Raw genomic sequence first — 21027 nt, forward strand, 5'->3', positions numbered from 1 at the left:
TCTCTGTCTCTTGTGTTTTATTATCTCTCTTTATCTTTATCTCTCTCTATCCTTACATCTCGTTCTCATTAACTCTGTGCTCTATAACCCATTAACACCAGGGAAAGCATCCAGCGTCATTTTAGATTTTCGCGTTGAGGATTCAGAAGAGAGGATTCACACCTCTCTTTGCGCTCCGTCGTTCAAAAATAGCAGATGTACAAGCTCACGTCACGGTGCCGCACCGTGAGCTTGTACATCTGCCATTTTTGAACATTTTCGAAAAATCTCAAAAGTGTGAGAACCGAGAACTGATGTAGAAGCAGGCATTTGTTGAATTGGCCTCGGGTCTTAATGGTCTAAACTGCGCCAACGCCAGATTATTCTCTCTCACCCCCCCAGCCCCTCTCTCTCTCAGACGTCCGTAGCGTTCAGGTGGCTGGTGACCACCGACTGCTCTTCCGCCACCATCGCCAGCCTCTTCATCTTCCACCTCTTCTTCACCTCGCCTTTCCTCGTCGCCTCCTCCCCCCCTCCTCCTCCTCGCCCCCCTTCCCCATGCCCCTCCCCCCCGGCCAGGACGGGTTGCACACTGTCCATCCAACAACCCCCGCCGCCGGACCCCCCTCCTCCTCCTCCTCCCCCTATTCCTCCGCCCACGCCTCCTCCTCGGCCGCACTTGAAGACGTTCCTCACCCTCCCTCCTCCTCCTCCTCCGCCACTGCTGCGCTTGAACGTACTCCCTCCTCCTCCTCCTCCTTGCTCGCCACCGCCCCCCTGCCGCGTGCGCCCCCCGCGGCGGCGGCGGCACTTGAAGACGGTGAGGAAGGCCGAGCGGTAGTTGCGATTCATCCAGCCGTAGAGCAGCGGGTTGGCGAAGGTGGAGCACATGGCCACCACGTGGAAGGCCGTGTAGAGTAGGCGGAAGCCGCGCAGGTCCAGCACCGAGTGGTCAATGTCCGTGGCGAGCTGGAACGCGTGGAAGGGCAGCCAGCTGACGGCGAACACGGCCACCATCGTCACCAGCATCTGTTGTGTGTGTGTGTGTCGAGAGGGGCAAAAATCATCGATCAGAGTTTGTTTTTCATATTAGTGACGCGCGCGTTTTGGCTAAATGGCTTTGAGGTGGAGATAATTCTCCCGACAATGGGGCGTCATTAAATAACATCGTGTGTGTTACATGGCTGTCATGTTGGAAACGGCAGTAAATCAAGTGGGGCGCAGCCGCGCAGCAGGTGCTCCGAGGGTTTGATTATAGGCATCGGTCTGTTATAGATCGGAGCGGTCGTTACCCATAAATAACAGACCACTGAATTCAGCGATTGGCCAATCAGAATCAAGCATTCAACCAAGCCATGTAATAAATATGTATGTGTACTGGTGCATCTCAATTGTAAATTATTCATAGAGCATCATTTACATACAACCAGAGATTGCCCAAAGTCAGAACAACAACATCAGAACAAAGAATCGAAAAACAATATACTATACATGTTGCCCATGACTTGAGGCCTATAATATAAGCTCATGGACACATGTATTATTGATGTTCTATCCTTCGTATGTTATACAAAGGCACGTACACATGCATAACACCTGGAAGCAAAGGCATGTAAATTAATAAAACATTGCATAAAGATCACATGCAAGAGAAAAAACTTTATTCTGAAAATGTTGCGATCTTATAGTGTTCCTCATACAGTTAATTGCATACATGTTGCAAGGAGTGTCATGGCGAATCATTGGTGGGGTTTGGGGCTTAATTAAGGTAAACCAGTGGTTCTCAACCACTGGTCCTTCAGGGCGTTCCAGGTAGTCCCCAACTAAATGAGTTAGTAACCCATATATAACCCAATTATCGTAAAATTATTGTTAAACATCTGGGTTACTTAAGTTAATTTACATATTCTTTCATTTTGGGTCTGCGAGGCGAAATCTCGTCAAATGGTGGTCCGAGGCTCAAATGCTGAACAAATAAGGGGCCTTGATGTGAAAAGGTTGAGAACCAGTGGTCTAAACGGGTTCATGGGGTTAAAATAAATATAAAATAAAAAAAACCTTGGTTGTCTTGCGGCGCCGGCGGTGTCTGTCGCTGGACGCCGGAGGGGCGGGCGGCGGCCGCGCGGCATTTGGTCCGCCGCTGCTGTTGTTGTTGTTGTGCGGGTTGGAGGCCACGGGCACGGCGTCCGCGGGGCTCACGTGTGCCCGCAGCTTGGACCAAATGCGGGCGTAGGCGAAGGAGATGATGGCCAGCGGCAGGAAGTACTGCAGGATGAGCATGGTGATGCTGTACACCGTGCCGTCCGTGCTGCTGCCCGGCCAGCTCTCTGTGCACACCTGCAGGAGAGTGTTAAGAGGGGCAGGGGCTGAAAGAGGGCACTTTTGGCGAAAATAGCTGATCTACAAGCTCACAACGCGTCGCGTTAAATGAGGGCCGTGTGTGCACGTCCCCGCACACCTGGCCCAACCGGAGGGAGAGAGAGACATATGCTTATTGAGGGGCGCTAGACCTTCCTATATACAGCTTTAATGTTTGCGTTGTCTGAACAAATATTACAAATGCCACTGACGATGAACGGAGAATGTACGCCATGTGCCTGAGCAAATCGGCATATGTATGTCGAGGGAACCCTTGGCCAATAAGGGACCACCATTCTTGATGATGATGATGTACGATGATTTTTACGGCCCATATGTGATTTCTGTGCCCTATGGTGATTGGAGGGTGGAGTCGAGTGTAGATTGGAGGAGTGGCTTGGTGTTTGGAAACACACCTGGGCCTCATCTCCTAATCAGCCAGCACTATAAAACCTGTGATGAACACCACTTCAGCCATTTGCCATCCGTCACCTCCATGTGCTGAACCCTTTGTTTGTAGCTACAGTAGCATTTCAACCGTAGCATTTCAACCCTGTGTTCCAAGTCTGTATGGCTGTGTGCCATGCACCTTATGCTGCTGAGTGCTTAATAAGGTAACTTTAATACTCTGTGTTTAAAGTAAAGACTAAGGGAAGCTTGGTAGGGGTGCTGCCATTTAATTTAATCATTTTTTTTTTACTTTGTTTATGTTTAGTTAGGGAGCTTAGATTGTCATTTTTGTTTTGGAGTGCTGTAGCTCAACTATTTTCCTTTTCAGGTAGGGTTGGAGTTTTGTTTGTTGTTTTGGCCTTGGCCTCCATATGCTTTCCCGATTGACATTTTCTATCCAAGTTCTGTAACCGTAACTTCAAGGTTGTTAATAAATGTTCACTTTTTTGGTTACTCTGGTTTGTGCATGGTACTTTTTTAGGTATATTACGCCTCTAGACTCCATATAAGGTCGTAACAATGATGTACGATGTTTAGAGCACCCCTCACTTCACACTGGTGTGATTTTTTTATTAGTTAACACTTGTGCCTATATGAGGTCTTTCTGACGCATTTTGAGATTTTGAAGTCTTGAAAGCAATTATCTTTTCCCATGAAGCTCTGAGAAGGTTCCCCTTCCTTAACTTTTCCTAAATGGGAAACGTTTTGTAAATATGAAATTAGATGTACTCATTCTATCTCGGTCTGTTCATTGTCGCTATACTTGTTGTCTAAACTGAACACCTTAACTGACGGCATGGAGACAGGCATTGTTCAAGTTAATGGCTTATTTGCATTTCACTGTCAACTCTGAACTTGACCCGTAAATCACGACATGTAATAAACCTTTGATTGCCTTACAACGAAAACATAAATATACATAAAGTGGTATCATCTATTAATTATAGATAATGTGAAATGTTTCTATGCCATGTTTTTATTTACTGCACAATGGCCAACAAGACTCCCGGCATTTCCTTGGATTCAGAGCGATTCCAATTAAAAAAAATTACTGTTTGAAATGTCTCCAACCCGATAAATGTTGTGTCAGTCAAAAGATAAAAAAACATTGCTGTCCATTGTGTCCAGCATACAACAACTCGCCTCCCTCTTTCTCTCTCTCCCTCTCTCGCAGGCATAAGTCCCATGCAGCAATGTTCATGAATCCAAAAGTAGAATGGACCGTTGTTGACGTATGCGAGATCATGCTGTGTATACGGTAGGTCTATTTGTGGTGGTGATGCGTCACATACTTCATCTGCCCTGTGGTCGATGAACCGTGCTGCAGCAATCGTTGAACTCCATTTAGTATTTCGATTTGATATTCATTTTAGCTGCCCCGCCACCCTTCCTGATGTAAACCCATTGTAACTTGATTAACCTTTGTTCTGGTGAAGTATATTGCCCTTCAAATGCGTCAAGAGGCCGTGTTTTGTCAATTACTTTTTCATTATTATTATAGGCCTATAATGAAATTTATAGAACCACAGAGAAGGGCTGAAGAAATACATTCTTTCAAATATAATATAATATATTATATAATATATAATATGTTTTTATAAAAATAAAAATAAATGCAATCAAAAACTCTAATCTCTTTGGGATTAATAGTGACAACTTTTACAATATGTCCATCCATTACCACTATACAAATTAAATCCTTATTTATTTATTTTACATGTTGGGGGGAAAAAAATAGCCAATTTAACACTGAGGTGCCCACAATGTTTACGTGCCCACTCTTCTCGTGTGTGTGTGTGTGTGTGTGTGTGTGTGTGTGTGTGTGTGTGTGTGTGTGTGTGTGTGTGTGTGTGTGTGTGTGTGTGTACCTGTATAGTGTGTCCTGGTCCCAGGGTGAAAGATCCATATTCCCTGAAGATGGCCAGTGGGCTGGCCAGGATAGCACTCAGAACCCAGGTCAGTGCGATCACCCCAAAACACACATCCTTACGCATCCGCGTCTCCAAGTGGTACACGATACACCTGCACAGTGCACACACACACACACACACGCACGCACGCAGACACACACACACACACACACACACACACACACACACACACACACACACACATGAAGACATGTGGCCAGTCCTCGCTTTTAGAGATACTTGAGCGGTAGGCTACTTGGTAGGCTACTTGGTAGGTGCAAGTTGTTATCTCGACAGAGTGATTCTTTTATGCCCATAAATCGAGTTCTTAGTAGGCATGCCCAAATATGGAGTCTATGCAGATGTCAGAACCCTCATTGGGATGTCCGAACAGGCCAGCTCCATATATGGAGATCTAGGGGTGATGTCAGAACTTCAGTGTGATGTCGGAACAGGCCAGCTCCATAAAGTATATGGGTGATCTGGATTTGGGCCCTGTCCGGAGCCCGGGCAGAGGCTTTTGTGATGGTTCTGGACAACCGGCGATCCAACGGACTTGACACCGGGCCCTGCACTCCCTGTGGTGGTGTGGAACGGGTGTTTGAAGTCGGTGGGGCGAACGGTTCTCGAGTTAACGTGGATTACAGATTATAGACATACAGAGACGTGGCACATTTATAGATACTATAGAATGGTGCCCGCGGGGCACTGGCCTACTTTGAACCAGAGCTGTAGAAGAAGAGAGTGGCAACACGCTTTGATCTCGCCGCAAAGCGAGGTGCTATGGGCTATAGTTCCAAACATTGGAACTATCCCATTGAGATAGAATGAGCACTTCCGCATTCCATTGTTACAATGGGAGTCAAGCGCTAGTGTCGTCACTCTCATACTGGATCACGCTGCTTGGAACGATGCAAGTTGGAAATGCATGCCCCGCCCAGTTATTATGTATGTGTCCCCTTGTATGCCCATATATGGAGTTCTTTGTCAGGCATTCTCATGATTCTGAATCCATTGCAAGCATTTGTTGGGCTAAAAACGGCCATAGGCACTTTTCCAAATGTGATGACCTTCAAACTGCATATTGACTTCATCCAAACTGTCAGCTGTCAAAGAACCATCTGACGTTAAGTTAGACGACGGTCGATGAGTCATTTGGACTCCTCTCTCTCCGAATATTTGACGTTCAAAAACCTCACTGACGTAGTTAGAGGCGCCTGACACACTGTCGAAACGAAATTGCTCTCTGTTCCCGGGGGAGAGCGTGCAGGGCAGAGCAGCTCTCATTTCATTTTCTAATGGGAGTCACTGGGTTTCACAGAGCATCTCTGCTCCATGGGGGGGGGGGGGGGGGGACAGACACACAGCCATGGAGCAGAGCTGCTCTGTGAAACTCCCATTGAAAATGAATTGCGAGTAGAGATGTCCTGATACACTTTTTTCATTTCCGATCCGATCCCGATACCACAATTTCTGTGTTAGCCGATACCGAATACCGATACCAGAGATACAAAAGTAAAAAATATCTTATTTTGAAGTCTACCGTCCGGGAATAGTGTTTATAGAGATCTAGCTATATATCTCTTGTTGTGTTTATAGCAGACTCCTCACTCAAATGTGCACTTGCAGTTTGGGCAACTCCAAACTCCATATGCCCCAACATTTTATTTACCTGCCATAGTCAACCCCTTACTACCCTGTGTCGGATCTGTGGTTAGACTGGCATATTTGCCAATACCGATATGAACTGATATGACCAAATAAGGGCCGAGCCGAGGCTCTGCCCACCTCTCCCCCTGGAACAGAGAGAGCGATTTCATTTCAATAGTGTGTACGGGACCAGAAACAAATAACAATACCCATGTACACTCCAATGCAAACATGCTTTTCAACAGTGCATGTGACTTATTTCGGTCCAAGAGTTCACTAGTATATTATTAGCCACTTGTTAGCCCATATGGTTGAACGAAGACCCTCAGGGCTTTATAGAGGGCACGGCATGCGCATGCATAAAGTCTATGGCAGAATGAGTGACAAAGTGAATATATCATTTAATGCAAATCAGATAGGACTTTTCTGTGTGGAATGTGGACGTGTGGGCTGTCAAGGACAGAAAGTATAGTTTTTTGCCACTCGGTAGGCGTTCCTGCATAACTTCCGGGTATGATACTGATATACACTCTATTTTCTGTTATTGTGGGGAAATATACGACGAACTCATCTGCTATTTTCTCATCGACTCAAGGCGCTATAACAACAAAATAATTTGGCCACGTTTTTGTTATGAAGTGGAAAGCTTATGTGGGACTACATTATCGTACTGTACACCAACGCACCATTTAGTCAAAAGTCAAAAGCTCAAAATTGATTTGGGCCGTTAGTGAAAAAGAGATATGTATTTATCGTGTGTGTGTGTGTGTGTGTGTGTGTGTGTGTGTGTGTCCTTTCTGACAACCATGTCAGAAATATCTATTGTGAGTGAGTGACTCATTTGCATTTTTTTGCTCACAACCCACGGAATCCTCCTGTGGCATTTGGAGACACACAGCTCACACGTTGCTGGTAAGGATAGATACAGTGGTGTAGAGTATAGCTAAGGAGCGTTGAGGTATTTTCTTACTTTTCAGTAGGCTATACTTTTACTTCTACTCCACTACATCTCAGAGGCAAATATTGTACTTTTTACTCCACTACAATTATTTGAAGATTTTAGTTACTTCGTAAACTTGGATTATTATTACAAAACATACATGAACCACTTCAGCCTCTATACATTCCGGCCATTTGAAAATAGTAGATCTGCTATTTTCCAAAGATTTGTATGCTTTTGAACACTTCACAATGAGTACTTCCACATTGCAGCATTGATACTTTTATTTACAGAGACTATAAAGCACTAAATTCTAATTAAATTCCATCAGTCAAATTAGACATGCAGACTTCACACTCGGTACTAGTAGGCGTACATTGTACAGGACTCATCCAATCAAGACGCGAGGCCGATTCTACAAATGCCATCTAAATCTTTAAACTGTTTTCTGAAAAACTGTATGTTGGCTATGTCAAGGCTCATACTATACATAGTCTGGATTTTCGGTGGTGAGGTGACCACCGAACTACAACATGACGTCACGAGCCGCGGTGAAGAGCAAACCACCGCCACCGCCCCAGCCCTTCTCTGTGTTTTTACTCACCACCGCTCAATGTTATTTCAGCTCACCACCGGAGCGGTGGTCACTTCACCACCGAAAATACAGACAATGAATAGGCCTTCAGTTGTGCTCAAATTGGTCATGTCGGGAGGCGGACTATTTTCCGACAGCATTCTAGCCGACGGGGCAACGGTCCGCTCCGCAGCGGGGGGACGTTCGCTGCGATGCGAAAAAGCGATGGTCCGACATGCGCTGCTCCCGTGCTTGCGGTTAGGGTTTGGTTAGGATTGAGGTTTCGGATCAATATGCTGTCGGAAAAAAGACCTGCACCCGTCATGTCAAGGACCCCCAAAATGTATATGCATTTGCCCTTACTTCAAAATAATGATATATAAAGATTTGCACACATTTTCACGATTAAAAAGTAAAAAATAATACTTTTTAGCTCAAATGTAAGATGAAGATGATACAGATGCTTGCCCCGGTGTGGGCGACAATTCGACAGAAAGTAGATGGGGTCAATCATGAAATACGTATACTACTACCCACACATTTGCACATTGCCACTTGCACGTTCAAGATAAGTTTAAGGATTCTCAGGCATGCCTGAGGAAGGTTAACTACACGACCGAAACGTTTCTTCTGAATGTTAAACCTCTCTTGAACATACAAGTGGCAGATGGTGCGTGGGTATACATGCAGTATCCCTCATGACTGATCTCTCATCTACCTTGAAGCCCTGAATGACCTTTTCATCATGATACTGTATAGTAGTCTCTACTCTGTGCCGTGTGTGTGCGTGTCTCAGCGACAAAGAGACGTATTTATGTGAGGAATACACATGCAGACCCCTCCCCCCAGGGAATGCTCTGCACGCAGAGACCACTTGCCTAATAATATTCACTTTATGCCCTTCCTTCCCAGGCTCATCCAAACAATTCCCTCCCAAACAATAATGTGATCTATTACATCGCATTGCCCACACTGTACCTAATTTGGTGTTCATATATTAGGATGGGTAAGGACTATAGTACAGATAATTGTTGGGGACCTGAAATGTGTTTGATAACCACTGACATTCCAGAAGACATTCTTTGTAGAATCTTGTCTCGGGTCTAAATGGCTTATAGTAAAAGTACTTTTTTCCACCACGGGTCACGGGTCACCTGTGTCTGTCGAGGGCGATGACGTTGAGGGTGACGGTGGACACGTGCACCGCCAGGCCCTGGGCGTAGGGCAGCAGGAAGCATAGGACCCCTCCGAACTTCCACTCCCCCAGCAGAGTGTACACCAGAGTGAAGGGAAGACACAGTGTGTTCACCAGGAGGTCAGCTAGAGAGAGAGAGAGAGAGAGAGACGCTTAAACCTGATTTCCTGCTGGGATTTTTCAGCTATTTCCGTGAAATGTTCTACACACAATCTATATGGACCATTAGCTGAAATCACACGGAAATAGAGCCCATAATAGTGTCTAATCAGTGTAGTTATTTGTAAATGCATGCTTGCATAGATCTGCCAGAATATACAATAAATGCATTCACAGTCTCATGGGAAGAACACTGTGTTATTGTTCCACGTATCACTGTGATAATGTGCGAACCGACCTCCACTACCTGCGACCCCCACTCATGCTTCCCATGAACCACGTCACATACACTTACACTATTGTACACAACATGTACACGACAACATCATTGTCACAAACAGTGTGTGACTCATGCTGTATACTATACATAAAATCAGATGACGGTGATATATTGACATCACAATATCATCCCCTCCCCTAACTCCTCCCCCTTTATCATGCAACAACAGCTGTGGGCGCGGCTTCAGTTCAGGTGGACCATCACCACCCACCAGGCAAACCTTAATGAACTGGTTGGTGTGTCCACATTAAAACATAATTTTAACACTTTTTTTTTGGAGAAAAATAATCGGCGGGCTCAGTCACAATTGACTTGGCGGGCTCAGTCACAATTGACTTGGCGGGCTCAGTCACAATTGACTTGGCGGGCTCAGTCACAATTGACTTGGCGGGCTCAGTCACAATTGTGCCACGGGCCGCAATTGGCCCATGGGCCGGACTTTAATTTGTTAATGGTATTGCACACCGACAATATCAGATCTACAGGGATCCACTCGCAGATTAGACACACCAATGGACCGACATGCAGAAACAACGGTATAGGCAGAGATGGACAGTAACCGAGTAAATGTACTTAAGTACTGATTCTGAGGATTTGTACTTTACTTGAGTATTAGATGTTTTTTGATACTTATTACTTTTACTCAAGTACATTTCCAAGACAAATCCTCCCCACACAGACCGACGCACCACAACCGGCACGCAGATAGATACTCTACCGCCCTGCTCCGTGGAGGCTCACACAAACTCTACTCAGATAGATACTCTACTCAGATAGATACTCTACTCAGATAGATACTCTACCGCCCTGCTCCGTCGAGGCTCACACAAACAAACAAGCCCTAATGGCCCCTTTTATACTGAAAAACATCCCTACATGTAGGACAGATTATACTGTGTAAAACCATAGTGGATGGAGATGAGAAATTGGCAAACAAAACTAGCTAATGGATGTAGAAGGGTAATTCTTTCAAAAACTGTCTGTTTTGTTTCTTTGTACCGTGAAAAGGTCACAACCGGCACACAGATAGATACTGTACCGCCTCGGCCATTAATGTTTCCACTGATGATTCGACTGACAAATTGGCAATCGACTGCAAAAACTAATTAGAAGACAAAAAGAGATATTATGCAAGTAGGATATTGTTCCATTTACTTGCTTGGTTTCTCCCAATAAATCATGATATCCTAATGAAAAAACAAATAGGCCAATCTCTCAAGTTGTACCCCCTCAAGGACCTGACTTTGAGAATCAGTGTTGTAGAGTGAGAGAGAGGGACCAGAGGGTCAAAACAACAAAACAAACTACACCAATGCAACTCCTTGCAACATGCAATTCACCCTTTGTCAGCCTTCTGATTGGTCCCTGACAGACTAACCAGCAGGCTCTTTCTGCCTTGTTCCGCCCTGGTTCCGCCTTGTTTATGTTGAATTTGCTAAAACATATATTCTTTTGAAAAAACTAAAAACAAACATGATATGCCCAGTCTACTGACACCAAGATTAAAATAACAATTGCGTGTACAGAAAATCAATATGAAGCAACTGAAAAACATGTTATTTCAATGGTAGTGGATGGAGAGAGAGGATTTTTGTCCAACCACGAAACAGCAACCAATGGGTGCGAAGAGGGGCACAACCACAGGCGGGACTTGACAAAGGGTGAATTGGGAATAATGGTTGCAAGTGGTCGCAAGGAGTTGCATGGCGATCCTCTGGTGTTGTTAGGGCTTAAGAGTCTCACAGCCTCAGCCCGATGACTGACCGTATAATATCTCCCCCGGATTATGGGGGATTCCCTTTGGTCTAGCGCTTCAAGATGTTAGCTTTCCACGTGGGAGACGTGAAGCAGGTCCAGAGCGCCAGAGCTCCCGTCCGACCTGAACACCATGTCTTGGAACCATGTCTTTATTAATAATGACCGTCCATGTTATTATTAATGTCTTGGAACAAACTGGAACAAGCACTGGAATTCTAAATGTAGTTGAGTAAAAGTACAAACGTTTCCGTGTCAAAATGTAACTTAAAAGTAGAACAAATAAGAGGTACTCATTATGCAGAATGTCCCATTTCACAAGTTGCTCAGCTGCATGTAGCTTAACTTGCCCAACACTGCAGATAACAATGAATCATATAGCTAATGGGCCTATTAATTAACTGTAATAGACTCAATAGCCTCAATTCTTAATGGGAAAAAAAACCTAAAATAATTAAATAACTAAAAGGAATAATAAAAACCAGTGTTGGGCAAGTTAAGCTACATGTATAGCTGACCCCACACTACTTTGGAGTTTGGACACACTGCATCGTTTCCAAGTCCTGTCTAGCCGTGCCTGTTGTGTCATGTTTGTGTAAACCGAAGCTGTTAAGACGTCAAGTGGAGAGGCCTCTTGTTTTTAACACACACATAAATACTGCATGCGTTTCCTCCTTTTCATGTGGGGAGGTTTTATTTTATTTGTTTTTGTCCGCTCTGAGACGATGGGCGAGGGTTACGCAGCGCTGTATAGGCAGTGGTGGAAAATAGCTACTGTAAGTGTATTTACATTCTATTATACTGTACTTGAGTACAACTTGAGTACATTGTATTGTACTTGAGTACAACTTTGAGGTATTTGTGATTTACTAGAGTACGTCAAACTGACTTTTTTTGAAAATGTGGCGCAAATCTTTTAATATATATATTCTTTCGGAGCGAACGATTTGAACTCAAATATTAGCTTCTGAGAGTTCCCTGGAACAACATATCTTCAGATGGGGGTCTGCAGCCAAATACAGATAATTCTGGGGGTCCTTGACATGAAAAAGGTTGAGCACCACTGACATAGAAACATAGATTATTCCGAAAACTGAGAACTTAGAAGAATTCGGCCTTGGGTCGAAAAAGTAAAACATCATGTAAGTATACTCTTTCCACCCCTGACTGCAGGTGAGTGTTTCGCCACGTGCGTCATGCTTGAAACGTGATCTCCCAAGAGCTCTCTTCTGTTTTCCCTCGGATAAGATGCAGAGTGACAGTTGTTGATAAAACAAAGTGATATGTGTAACAGTATACTGAGCGCCAGGGAATTCTGGGCCCAAAAGGCGGGATTTGTTTTTATTTGCCCTAGATTAAATCTTAACCCATTCAAATCGGGAAAGCATCCGTTCGCTCTGAAATAATATAATATTCAAAGATTTGTGCCAATGACGTTTTCACAAATAGATCTACAAAGCTCGTAGCACAGCACTCGGTGCCGCGCTACAAGCTTGTAGATCTTTATTATAGCTATTGTAAAGTATGACGTAACCTTAAAACACCACAAGGGGTTCCCGCCCTGAATGGGTTACGGGTGTATACGTGTGTGTAGGGGGTAATGTCTTTTTGCGATATTCAGAATTCAGGCACACCAGCCCAGATCTCTTTGTGAAATAAACATCGAAGCGTTATCGCCTAAGGCCGTAGCCTAGATTCCATAGTGAAGCAATCAATACACATGTGTCTCTTCATTGCTATCTCATACCTATGGTCTGTATAATAACCTTTGAAAACAAAGGAAAAAAAATCATTCCTACGAGTTGTGTTGGGATTTCATTAGTCCAGACTTTGTTCCCACAAGGTTCCATGTTGTGCTACATAAGAGTATAATGTTGTTGTTTTTTTGGCTGTCCTTCAGACAATGCAGCAACAGCAACTCAGCAGTGTGGGTAATAATAACGGCGTTGGGGTTTAATTGTTGTCCACTGAGAACTACGTAAAGTTTAAATTAGCGGTGAGCCGGTTACACCTGGGCGGTTTTGCTCATTGTTCTCACTGCTGAGGGCTCTTAGAGAGGACCCGAGCCTCCTGTTATGGGCAATATGTGAGGAGCATTTTAATTGTATTTTAAAGGTGATATATCTATACTGTAGGTGAAATGGACATGAGCTTTGCAGCTGACTTCACGTCACGCTCGACAAGAGAGCGACCTAGCGTATATTCACTAACAGAAAAGAGAGAGAGAGACACACACATACACGTGCGGAGGGAGGGATAGAGAGGGGGGAGGGAGCGAGCGAGAGAGAGTTAGAGGGAGAGACAGAGATACCGTATTCACTAACAGAAAATACACACTTAATTTCATGTTGAATGTATATATTTTGTATACTAAATCTTAGTAAACTAGTAACTAAAGCCGTCAAAAATAATTGGTGTTGTGTAAAGCGTAACAAAAATGTAAGCACTCTCGAGTGAAGTGAAACGTGTATATATATACCTAGAATGTGCCAGTACAGTAAATGTACTGGCACAATGTACTGTGCATTCCAATCGCTGCCTGTCAACACTGACCCGCGAATGGTCTGTCTCCGGATTGGACGGGACAATAAATACAATTTCCTCCGGCCAATTAACTGTTCCGTTGGCAGGGCCAGGCCGTCGATTCTGGAGGGATCTGACCCGTGGCTTCACCCTCGAGCCATTAAGCAACATGTGCTCCCGATTGTCGGAATCCGTGATGAGGGCAACGTGTCAAAGCACGACGGCTAAAAATAAAAGCTATAGGGTCACACTGACTGCACTTTGACTCAAATGCGCATTTGTCCCATGATACAAGGTTATGGGGTTAATCTGGTTATCCCGCCAGAGCCTTCTGCTCTGGTAATGCTCGCTGGCTCCCCAGGGGGACTTGAACCGGCAACCTTCTGGTAGCTGTTCTGCCTCTGAGGCGCTCTCTCAGGGGCTTACACACACACACACACACACACGCACACGCACACGCACACGCACACACACACACAACTCTGCCTTCACATTGCGCTAATTTCTCTATCCCTCCCTGATTCTGTCTTTCTCCACTCGTCTTTTATCCGTGTAAAAGCTGTCTTGTGTAATCCTTCTATCTCAAGTGTCCTTGGTTCTCTCCCATTACATCCCTGTTTAGTTTGATCCTTCACCGACTAGGGCAGTGGAACAGCCAGGGGACGCAAGGGGGGAAACTTGAAAGGATAGAACAGAAACACATTTTTGAAGACGGAATTGGCGCCTAAATATGCAGAGAGATGGGCATAATTGTGTCACAATTCTGTGCTCAAATTGTGAGGACACAATTACAAAAGAAAGTGTGTATGTGGTGGCATTTAGCGCTTTACATAGATTCACACACACACATTCACACACCGATGCCGGAGGAAACCATGCAAGGCGCCAACCTGCACATCGGGAGCAATTAGGGGTTCAGTGTCTTGCTCAAGGACACTTCGACACTAACTCTGCCCGGGTTTGAACTGGCAACCTTGCGGTTACCATCCGGCCACTCTACCCCTGAACCACCGCTGTGCGTGTGTGTGTGTGTGTGTGTGTGTGTGTGTGTGTGTGTGTGAATTCCTACACTAGAGCAACACCAGAGCATGTGAGAAGCTATTCTCGCATTGTTCTGCACATCGTGTATTCTTAGTGAGTTCGCGCTCCTGACGGGCTCAAACCGTGGCTGAATGTGGACTTCTACACGTCATAGATGTCTATCAGGCAATGGATAACGCATAATGTCATGGCAAAGACACAGTCCTCCACGTATCAATGTGCGATCCAACCTTCAACTTCCTGTGACCCCCGCTCACGTTTTCCCATGAACCACGTCACTCACTACACATTCAATTCAACATGTGCACAACAACATTTTGGACTCGTCTGCATTCATACCTATGTTTCATACACATTTGTCATTGTTACGTATACGTGTCGTGCACGTGCCTAAAGGGAACGTTTTTTCTAGTTTATTTTCATAAAATTGTTACCCACCGTGAGGATATCAGGCTTTACTGAAGCCATGGTGAATGTTCTCTGACTGATGAAGCTATTACTGTACTTTGACTGCCGAAGAAAAAAAAAATCTATGTTTCTATGTCAGTGGTGCTCATCCTTTTTCATGTCAAGGACCCCCAGAATTATCTGTATTTGGCCGCCGACCCCCCATCTGGAAATATATTTTAAACAGGATTTTATCCCTCGCTCTTTTTTCTGAAACTACGAGCGCTGTCCGTTTTGTTTTGACCAAACACCCGATGTTCGGATCTGATTTGTGAATGTTTACCGCATCGCGATCGACATATTAACGTTTCTAGTGAAAGCCCAAAAAATCCCATGTATTTGGGCCCAACTTCACCTGTATTACCTTAATAAACATGGTCATGAATACTTTCTGCTTCTAGTCACTAGTTTAAAGTCTCATTTCTCATGTCATAATATTCTTTTTGGAAAATTATGGTCCCATTTATTTAAAAAATGACCATAAAGTCGCTTATGTTCTGAGGGGCGTGTCTACCGTTACAGCCTATGATCGGGAGCCACCCCCCGTTCGAGTCAAAATAAAAACCAACGAAGAAGAAGTACCGCCTCGTTATCTGGGCCAGCCGAATGGCCAGCTGGGCCCAAACGGATCTAGAAAGATGGCGATTTACAATTCAAGGACTGACAGTCTTCATCTTACGTCCATATCAGAGGCATACTGAAATGAGTTGCTCGGCATGGCCATTGTTTTTGCTTTGAACCTATAGGCTACAATGCAAATGCTTTCCTCACATGCAGGATTCGAAACATAAAAAATTCAAAAGCTCAAATGGCAAAAAGTTGTAACTAAGAAGTTGAGAGGTATATTTAGCTACCTACCACACCCACTGGACACGCACGCACGCATGCGCACATTTACAAACACATTGGCGAGATGTCAGTGCATTGGTGGATCTAAACAGCCACACCTGACCTCAATATAAACTAATTATTCATTGTGTGATGATGCACCCGTTGTGGATGCACACAGGATAAAGCATTTACATGCACGCACACACACACGCACGCACACACACACACACACACACACACACACACACACACACACACACACACACACACGCACCTTTACAAACACATTGGCAAAGATGGCTAGGTATGTAAATTGTTCCCAGATTTTGGCAAGACTCCCTATAAGCTGTCGTGTGTGCATGCGTGCGTACTCTATGGGCGTCCACAACAGGTGCAATGTCACACAATGAGTAATTCGTTTGGATTGAGGTCAGGTGTGGCTGTTAGAATCGGCCAACAGCCACAACATACCGGACAACGAATTAGGCTTTGTTTTCGTTTGGTTTCTATCTTTCAAAACCTCCAACGTGACCCCTTCGACTTTCTCTATCTCTCATTCTCCGCCATCCATACTGGAGCTCTCTCCAGACGTCTACGCTGCGTCCTCCTCTCCTCTCTCTTATCCCGTCGAAAAACCGCAAAAACACCTGCGTCATTTACTCATTTTAGATTGTATAATGCTGTTTTTGAAACAATTTTTTTAGAAACATCTCGAAAGTGTGAGAAGAACTACTGGTTTAGGAGTCATTTGGTCTCTCTCTCTCTCTCTCTCTCTTTATTTCTTTATTTCTCTTCTTAATGGCTTATTATCTCTCTCTCTCTCTTATCTCTCTCTCTCTCTTCCTCTCTCCCTCTCTCTCTCTCTCTCTTTCTCTCCCTCTCTCTCTCTCTCTCTCTCTCTCTCTCTCTCTCTCCCCCCAGTTATTCTGCATGTCCTCTGTGTTCTCTCTGTTCTTGAGGCACGTGGCCAAATGTTATCCGTCAGAAAGGAACGGCACATTCTGCCTGACAGATGCCTGAATCATCAATCACGCACGCACGCACGCACGCATCAAAACCCTGGAGGCAGAAATTTATTTTCCAGGTCAGCTGTGTGTGTGTGTGTGTGTGTGTGTGTGTGTGTGTGTGTGTGTGTGGTGGGTGGGTGTGTGTACTTACCAACAGCCAGGTTTGCGATGAAGAAGTTGGTGACGGTGCGAAGCGTTTTGAAGCGGTAGATGACATAGATTACAAGCGAATTACCCAGCACCCCTAGCACGATGATGGTGCTGTACGCCAAGATCAGAACCACCTGCAACACACACACATATTTAGTCAAATATATTGTATTTTGGTGGGCTGTGATGGGGGGGGGGGGGGGGGGGGGGCTGTCTCTATCCTTTATAACTCTATATGGTGTATAACCGGTATTTGATTTGTCTGTTAGTTGACCTGTTGGGCGTTCCTTTCGTCTCCATTCTCTTTCTCCATTCTAATAATAATCAGGCAGATGCCTGCTTGATGACTCAAGCAGTCCAAAGATCACGTTTGCATAACAGTGGCTGATGGATTCGTGAACAAATCCAATTACAGAGGTCTGCGAGGTTAAATGTGTACATACGACACAACACTGTGACTTGCACGTTATGCCATACACTGCGCAAAGAGCATGGAATACCCAATGAGGTTTACGGGCAAATCTAGTGCCCATAATTGGCCGTTAATCCCTCTTTCCACGCAGTGATAAGTAAATGGATATACAGTGTACCAAAGTCGGACGTAATTGACACATCCTACCGGGGTCAAATTCCCATGGACTTTTCTTATATTGCGTCAAATAAGAACTGTATTCCAAAAATAATCAATTGATCCTGGCGTTTTTTTTCTTCTCCTATGGATATGAAGAATCAATTGACTGTGAGAGATCTCTAATGTTATACCACCAACGAATCATAGTACAATCTTTTTGCTATAGAAACAGACTGTAGCAAATATGACTGGCTGACTGTCATAAACGATACGGAGCCACTCCCTCGACAATATCGCTGAGTTTGTTCATTTTTGGACCACAGTGTGATTTTAAGAAACCCAATGTTATTCTCCATAGACAAAATACGTCCCCCCCCCACTACACCCCTGCCGGGAAACCAGGGGATGAACGAGTCACGTCAGGACTATAGGCTATTTCAATCGGCGATCGCTCACGCACACATGTATGCATGAGCGGCACGTGCACATGATCTAATAATAGAGCAAACCCTAGCTATAAATCCACAGACAGTACGCCCCTGTATAAACCCATGTATCCCTGCGATGACTGTGCCTTCAACCTGCGTTGCTGTCATAGGACACGTATACGATGATCTAAAGAGACACGTAACATATGAGGACCGGATGGAAACATAATAATGGACAGATGAAAGACAAACGAATGTCAACTGAACGCATGTCTCCGAGTCTAGTGAAGCCGGGGAGTTGAACATGCCTTATAACCGACATGCATAATGCAACACTTTCTTCTAGCTCAACGGCTATATAGCTCAGCGTATTCTCATGGCCACGGCCTTAAATTCATTATTCATCCAAGTACAGTTACATGTACACTATAAGTGAAATAACCTAGGGCCTTGAGAAAGTATTAGGTGCTTGATCACATGATTTTCAAAAAGATCAGAATCGGGGAGGGGATGGGGGCGGGGGGGGGGGGGGGCAGAGCCATAGAGTTAGGCCTAGAGTTAGGCCTGTTTAGTCAGTCAGAGATCATCTAACAACAAAGACTGTAGTTAGTCACACTCTGCAACCCCCTCTATGCATGATGTGATAGGTGTCTGTAGTACTGTCTCTGAATGAGAGAGATTCTCTATAAGAGTTTTAACTTGACTTCTTATACGCTTCTTATACGCTTGAGTTATATACGCTATGTATTTAGCAGGATGACGAGAGCTTCTCCTAGGGTGTAGTTGGTAGCCCTTATCATTGATAGTATCAACTGACATACGAAGAACATAATCAACAACAATAATAAATAGAGAATGCCAGCAAGGATGGGGAATGATGGTGTTTCTCCGTCAGGAGTAAGGATGATCGCTGAGGTATTTGTATATAGAACTCTTATGGCATTGATCATTTTGTCGGCGATACCATATAATTTAAGAATTTCAAACATTTTTGCTATACTTCCACGAATATATACTTCATACTTTGTGAATATACTTCCACGCCCGTGTGTGTAGATTGTTATTGTTGCAGACAAAAAATATTCTTTCCATTTCCAACTGCATCGGGAGTGCAGTCTCAGCATATTAATGAACAACTCTGCTGCTCTGCTGTGTCCCATTGATTGGCTGACAATGCCCTATACAGCATAGTATTTAGCCTATGTTCTGTCAGAAGACTGAAGAAGAGTTTTTAGTCAAAATGTGAATCAATAAAGCTTTGACTGGGAGCAACTGTACGTAGACCTCTAGTTATTGATTTGCCCGAGGATTTCACCTCATGACAGTTTTCGCAGTGCAGAATGGCCTGCTCCAGCTCCCTTTTGAACGCACATTTTAATCCAATTTCATTTAGTTTTAGTGCTATTTTTGTCATCTGTAAGTTTTAGTTTGAGTCTATAGTTTCAAGTAGCAAGTACTATCACTAAATGTAAAGTTGATTTTATTTGTCCTGTTACAATGTGCTAGACCCCTGGGAGATGGAGTCTCTCCCTATTACGCGCTATAGACCCCTGGGAGATGGAGATTGTCCCTGTTACAATGCGCTATAGACCCCTGGGAGATGGAGTCTGTCCATGTTACAATGCGCTATAGGGAGATGGAGTCTGTCCCTTTTACCATGCACTATAGACCCCTGGGAGATGGAGTCTGTCCCTGTTACAATGCACTAAACCCCTGGGAGATGGAGTCCGTACGCTGCATGGCGGTCCACGGGATCGGGGTCGGACACTATATGTAATGCCTGATTTTACACTTGGATGCATGCTGAAAAAAAGCAGCGCGACATGATGTTGTGAGCTTGTAGATCTGCTGTTTTCCGAAGACTTGTCTTTCAGTTGCACTGGATCCCTTCAGCAGTAGTCCCTCCCTAACATTTTAATCTAGTTTGTTATTTGTCTTAGTTTTAGTCATCTATCCATCTATCCATCCATCTATCCGTCTATCCATCTATCCATCCATCCATCTATCCATCTAATCTATCCATCCATTCATCCATCCATCCATCCAGCTGTCCTCACTTGTACTCCCAGCAGTTTGATCGGGTCTTCAATGCCTGGAAAGTCCCCCAGGGGCCCCACACTGGGGCCATAGTCATGGAAACCAGGGTCGCTGGGGTCTTCGCCGGATGAGGAGTAGTCCTGTGTGGCGTTTGCTTGAGAGACGGCTTCCATGTCCAATCATATGTCTTGTACATTCAGCGCCATTTTCTGCACACACAGCCTGACAAGAGAGAGATAGAGAGAGAGGGCAGACAGTCAGCTGGTCGGACACACATTGGAGAACAGAACATACATGTAATGATAGGCTACTGCACTGCTAATCCACCCAATTAGAAGAATAGCCATGTTTATCTAACACCAGCTACAGGTATATGTCAACAAATTAAGTCACCACTGTGTAAATGGTACGCTCATGATTAGCCTAAGTTTCCTAAATGATAGTTTGGAACCAAATGGACCCTTATGGGTCTGTAACACTGAGAGTGTACAAATGGAACCAAACGGACTGGAACCAAATTAACCCGTTAAATAGAACCAAATGGTCCCTAACAAGTCCATTTAGTTACATCATTACCTCATTTGTACACTCTCAGAGTTAAATTAACTTTGATTTTTTTAATATACATTGGGGTCCCAGAGATAGAAATGCCATTAAATGGGGGACGTATAGCCGAGTTCAGGTCAAACCTGCAGGGGTACTTGAAATTAAACTGGTTGAGAATCACTGCCAGTGCCGTAAA

At 44.5% G+C, this 21027-nt stretch overlaps 1 protein-coding gene across 1 annotated transcript; it reads right to left on the reverse strand.

Annotated features, from left to right (window-relative positions):
- Positions 1-393: 393 nt before the first annotated feature.
- On the reverse strand, positions 394-20458 carry LOC308335240 (neuropeptide Y receptor type 2-like; the record flags this gene model as incomplete). Its single annotated transcript, XM_080792252.1, has 6 exons — positions 394-1008; positions 2038-2316; positions 4656-4809; positions 9016-9181; positions 17251-17383; positions 20306-20458. 6 exons carry the CDS (start codon positions 20456-20458, stop codon positions 394-396), a joined length of 1500 nt encoding a protein of 499 aa, XP_080648378.1.
- Positions 20459-21027: the final 569 nt, after the last annotated feature.

Source organism: Protomyctophum bolini (assembly GCF_963924005.1).
Source record: "Protomyctophum bolini genome assembly, chromosome: 20".
Taxonomy (NCBI): domain Eukaryota; kingdom Metazoa; phylum Chordata; class Actinopteri; order Myctophiformes; family Myctophidae; genus Protomyctophum; species Protomyctophum bolini.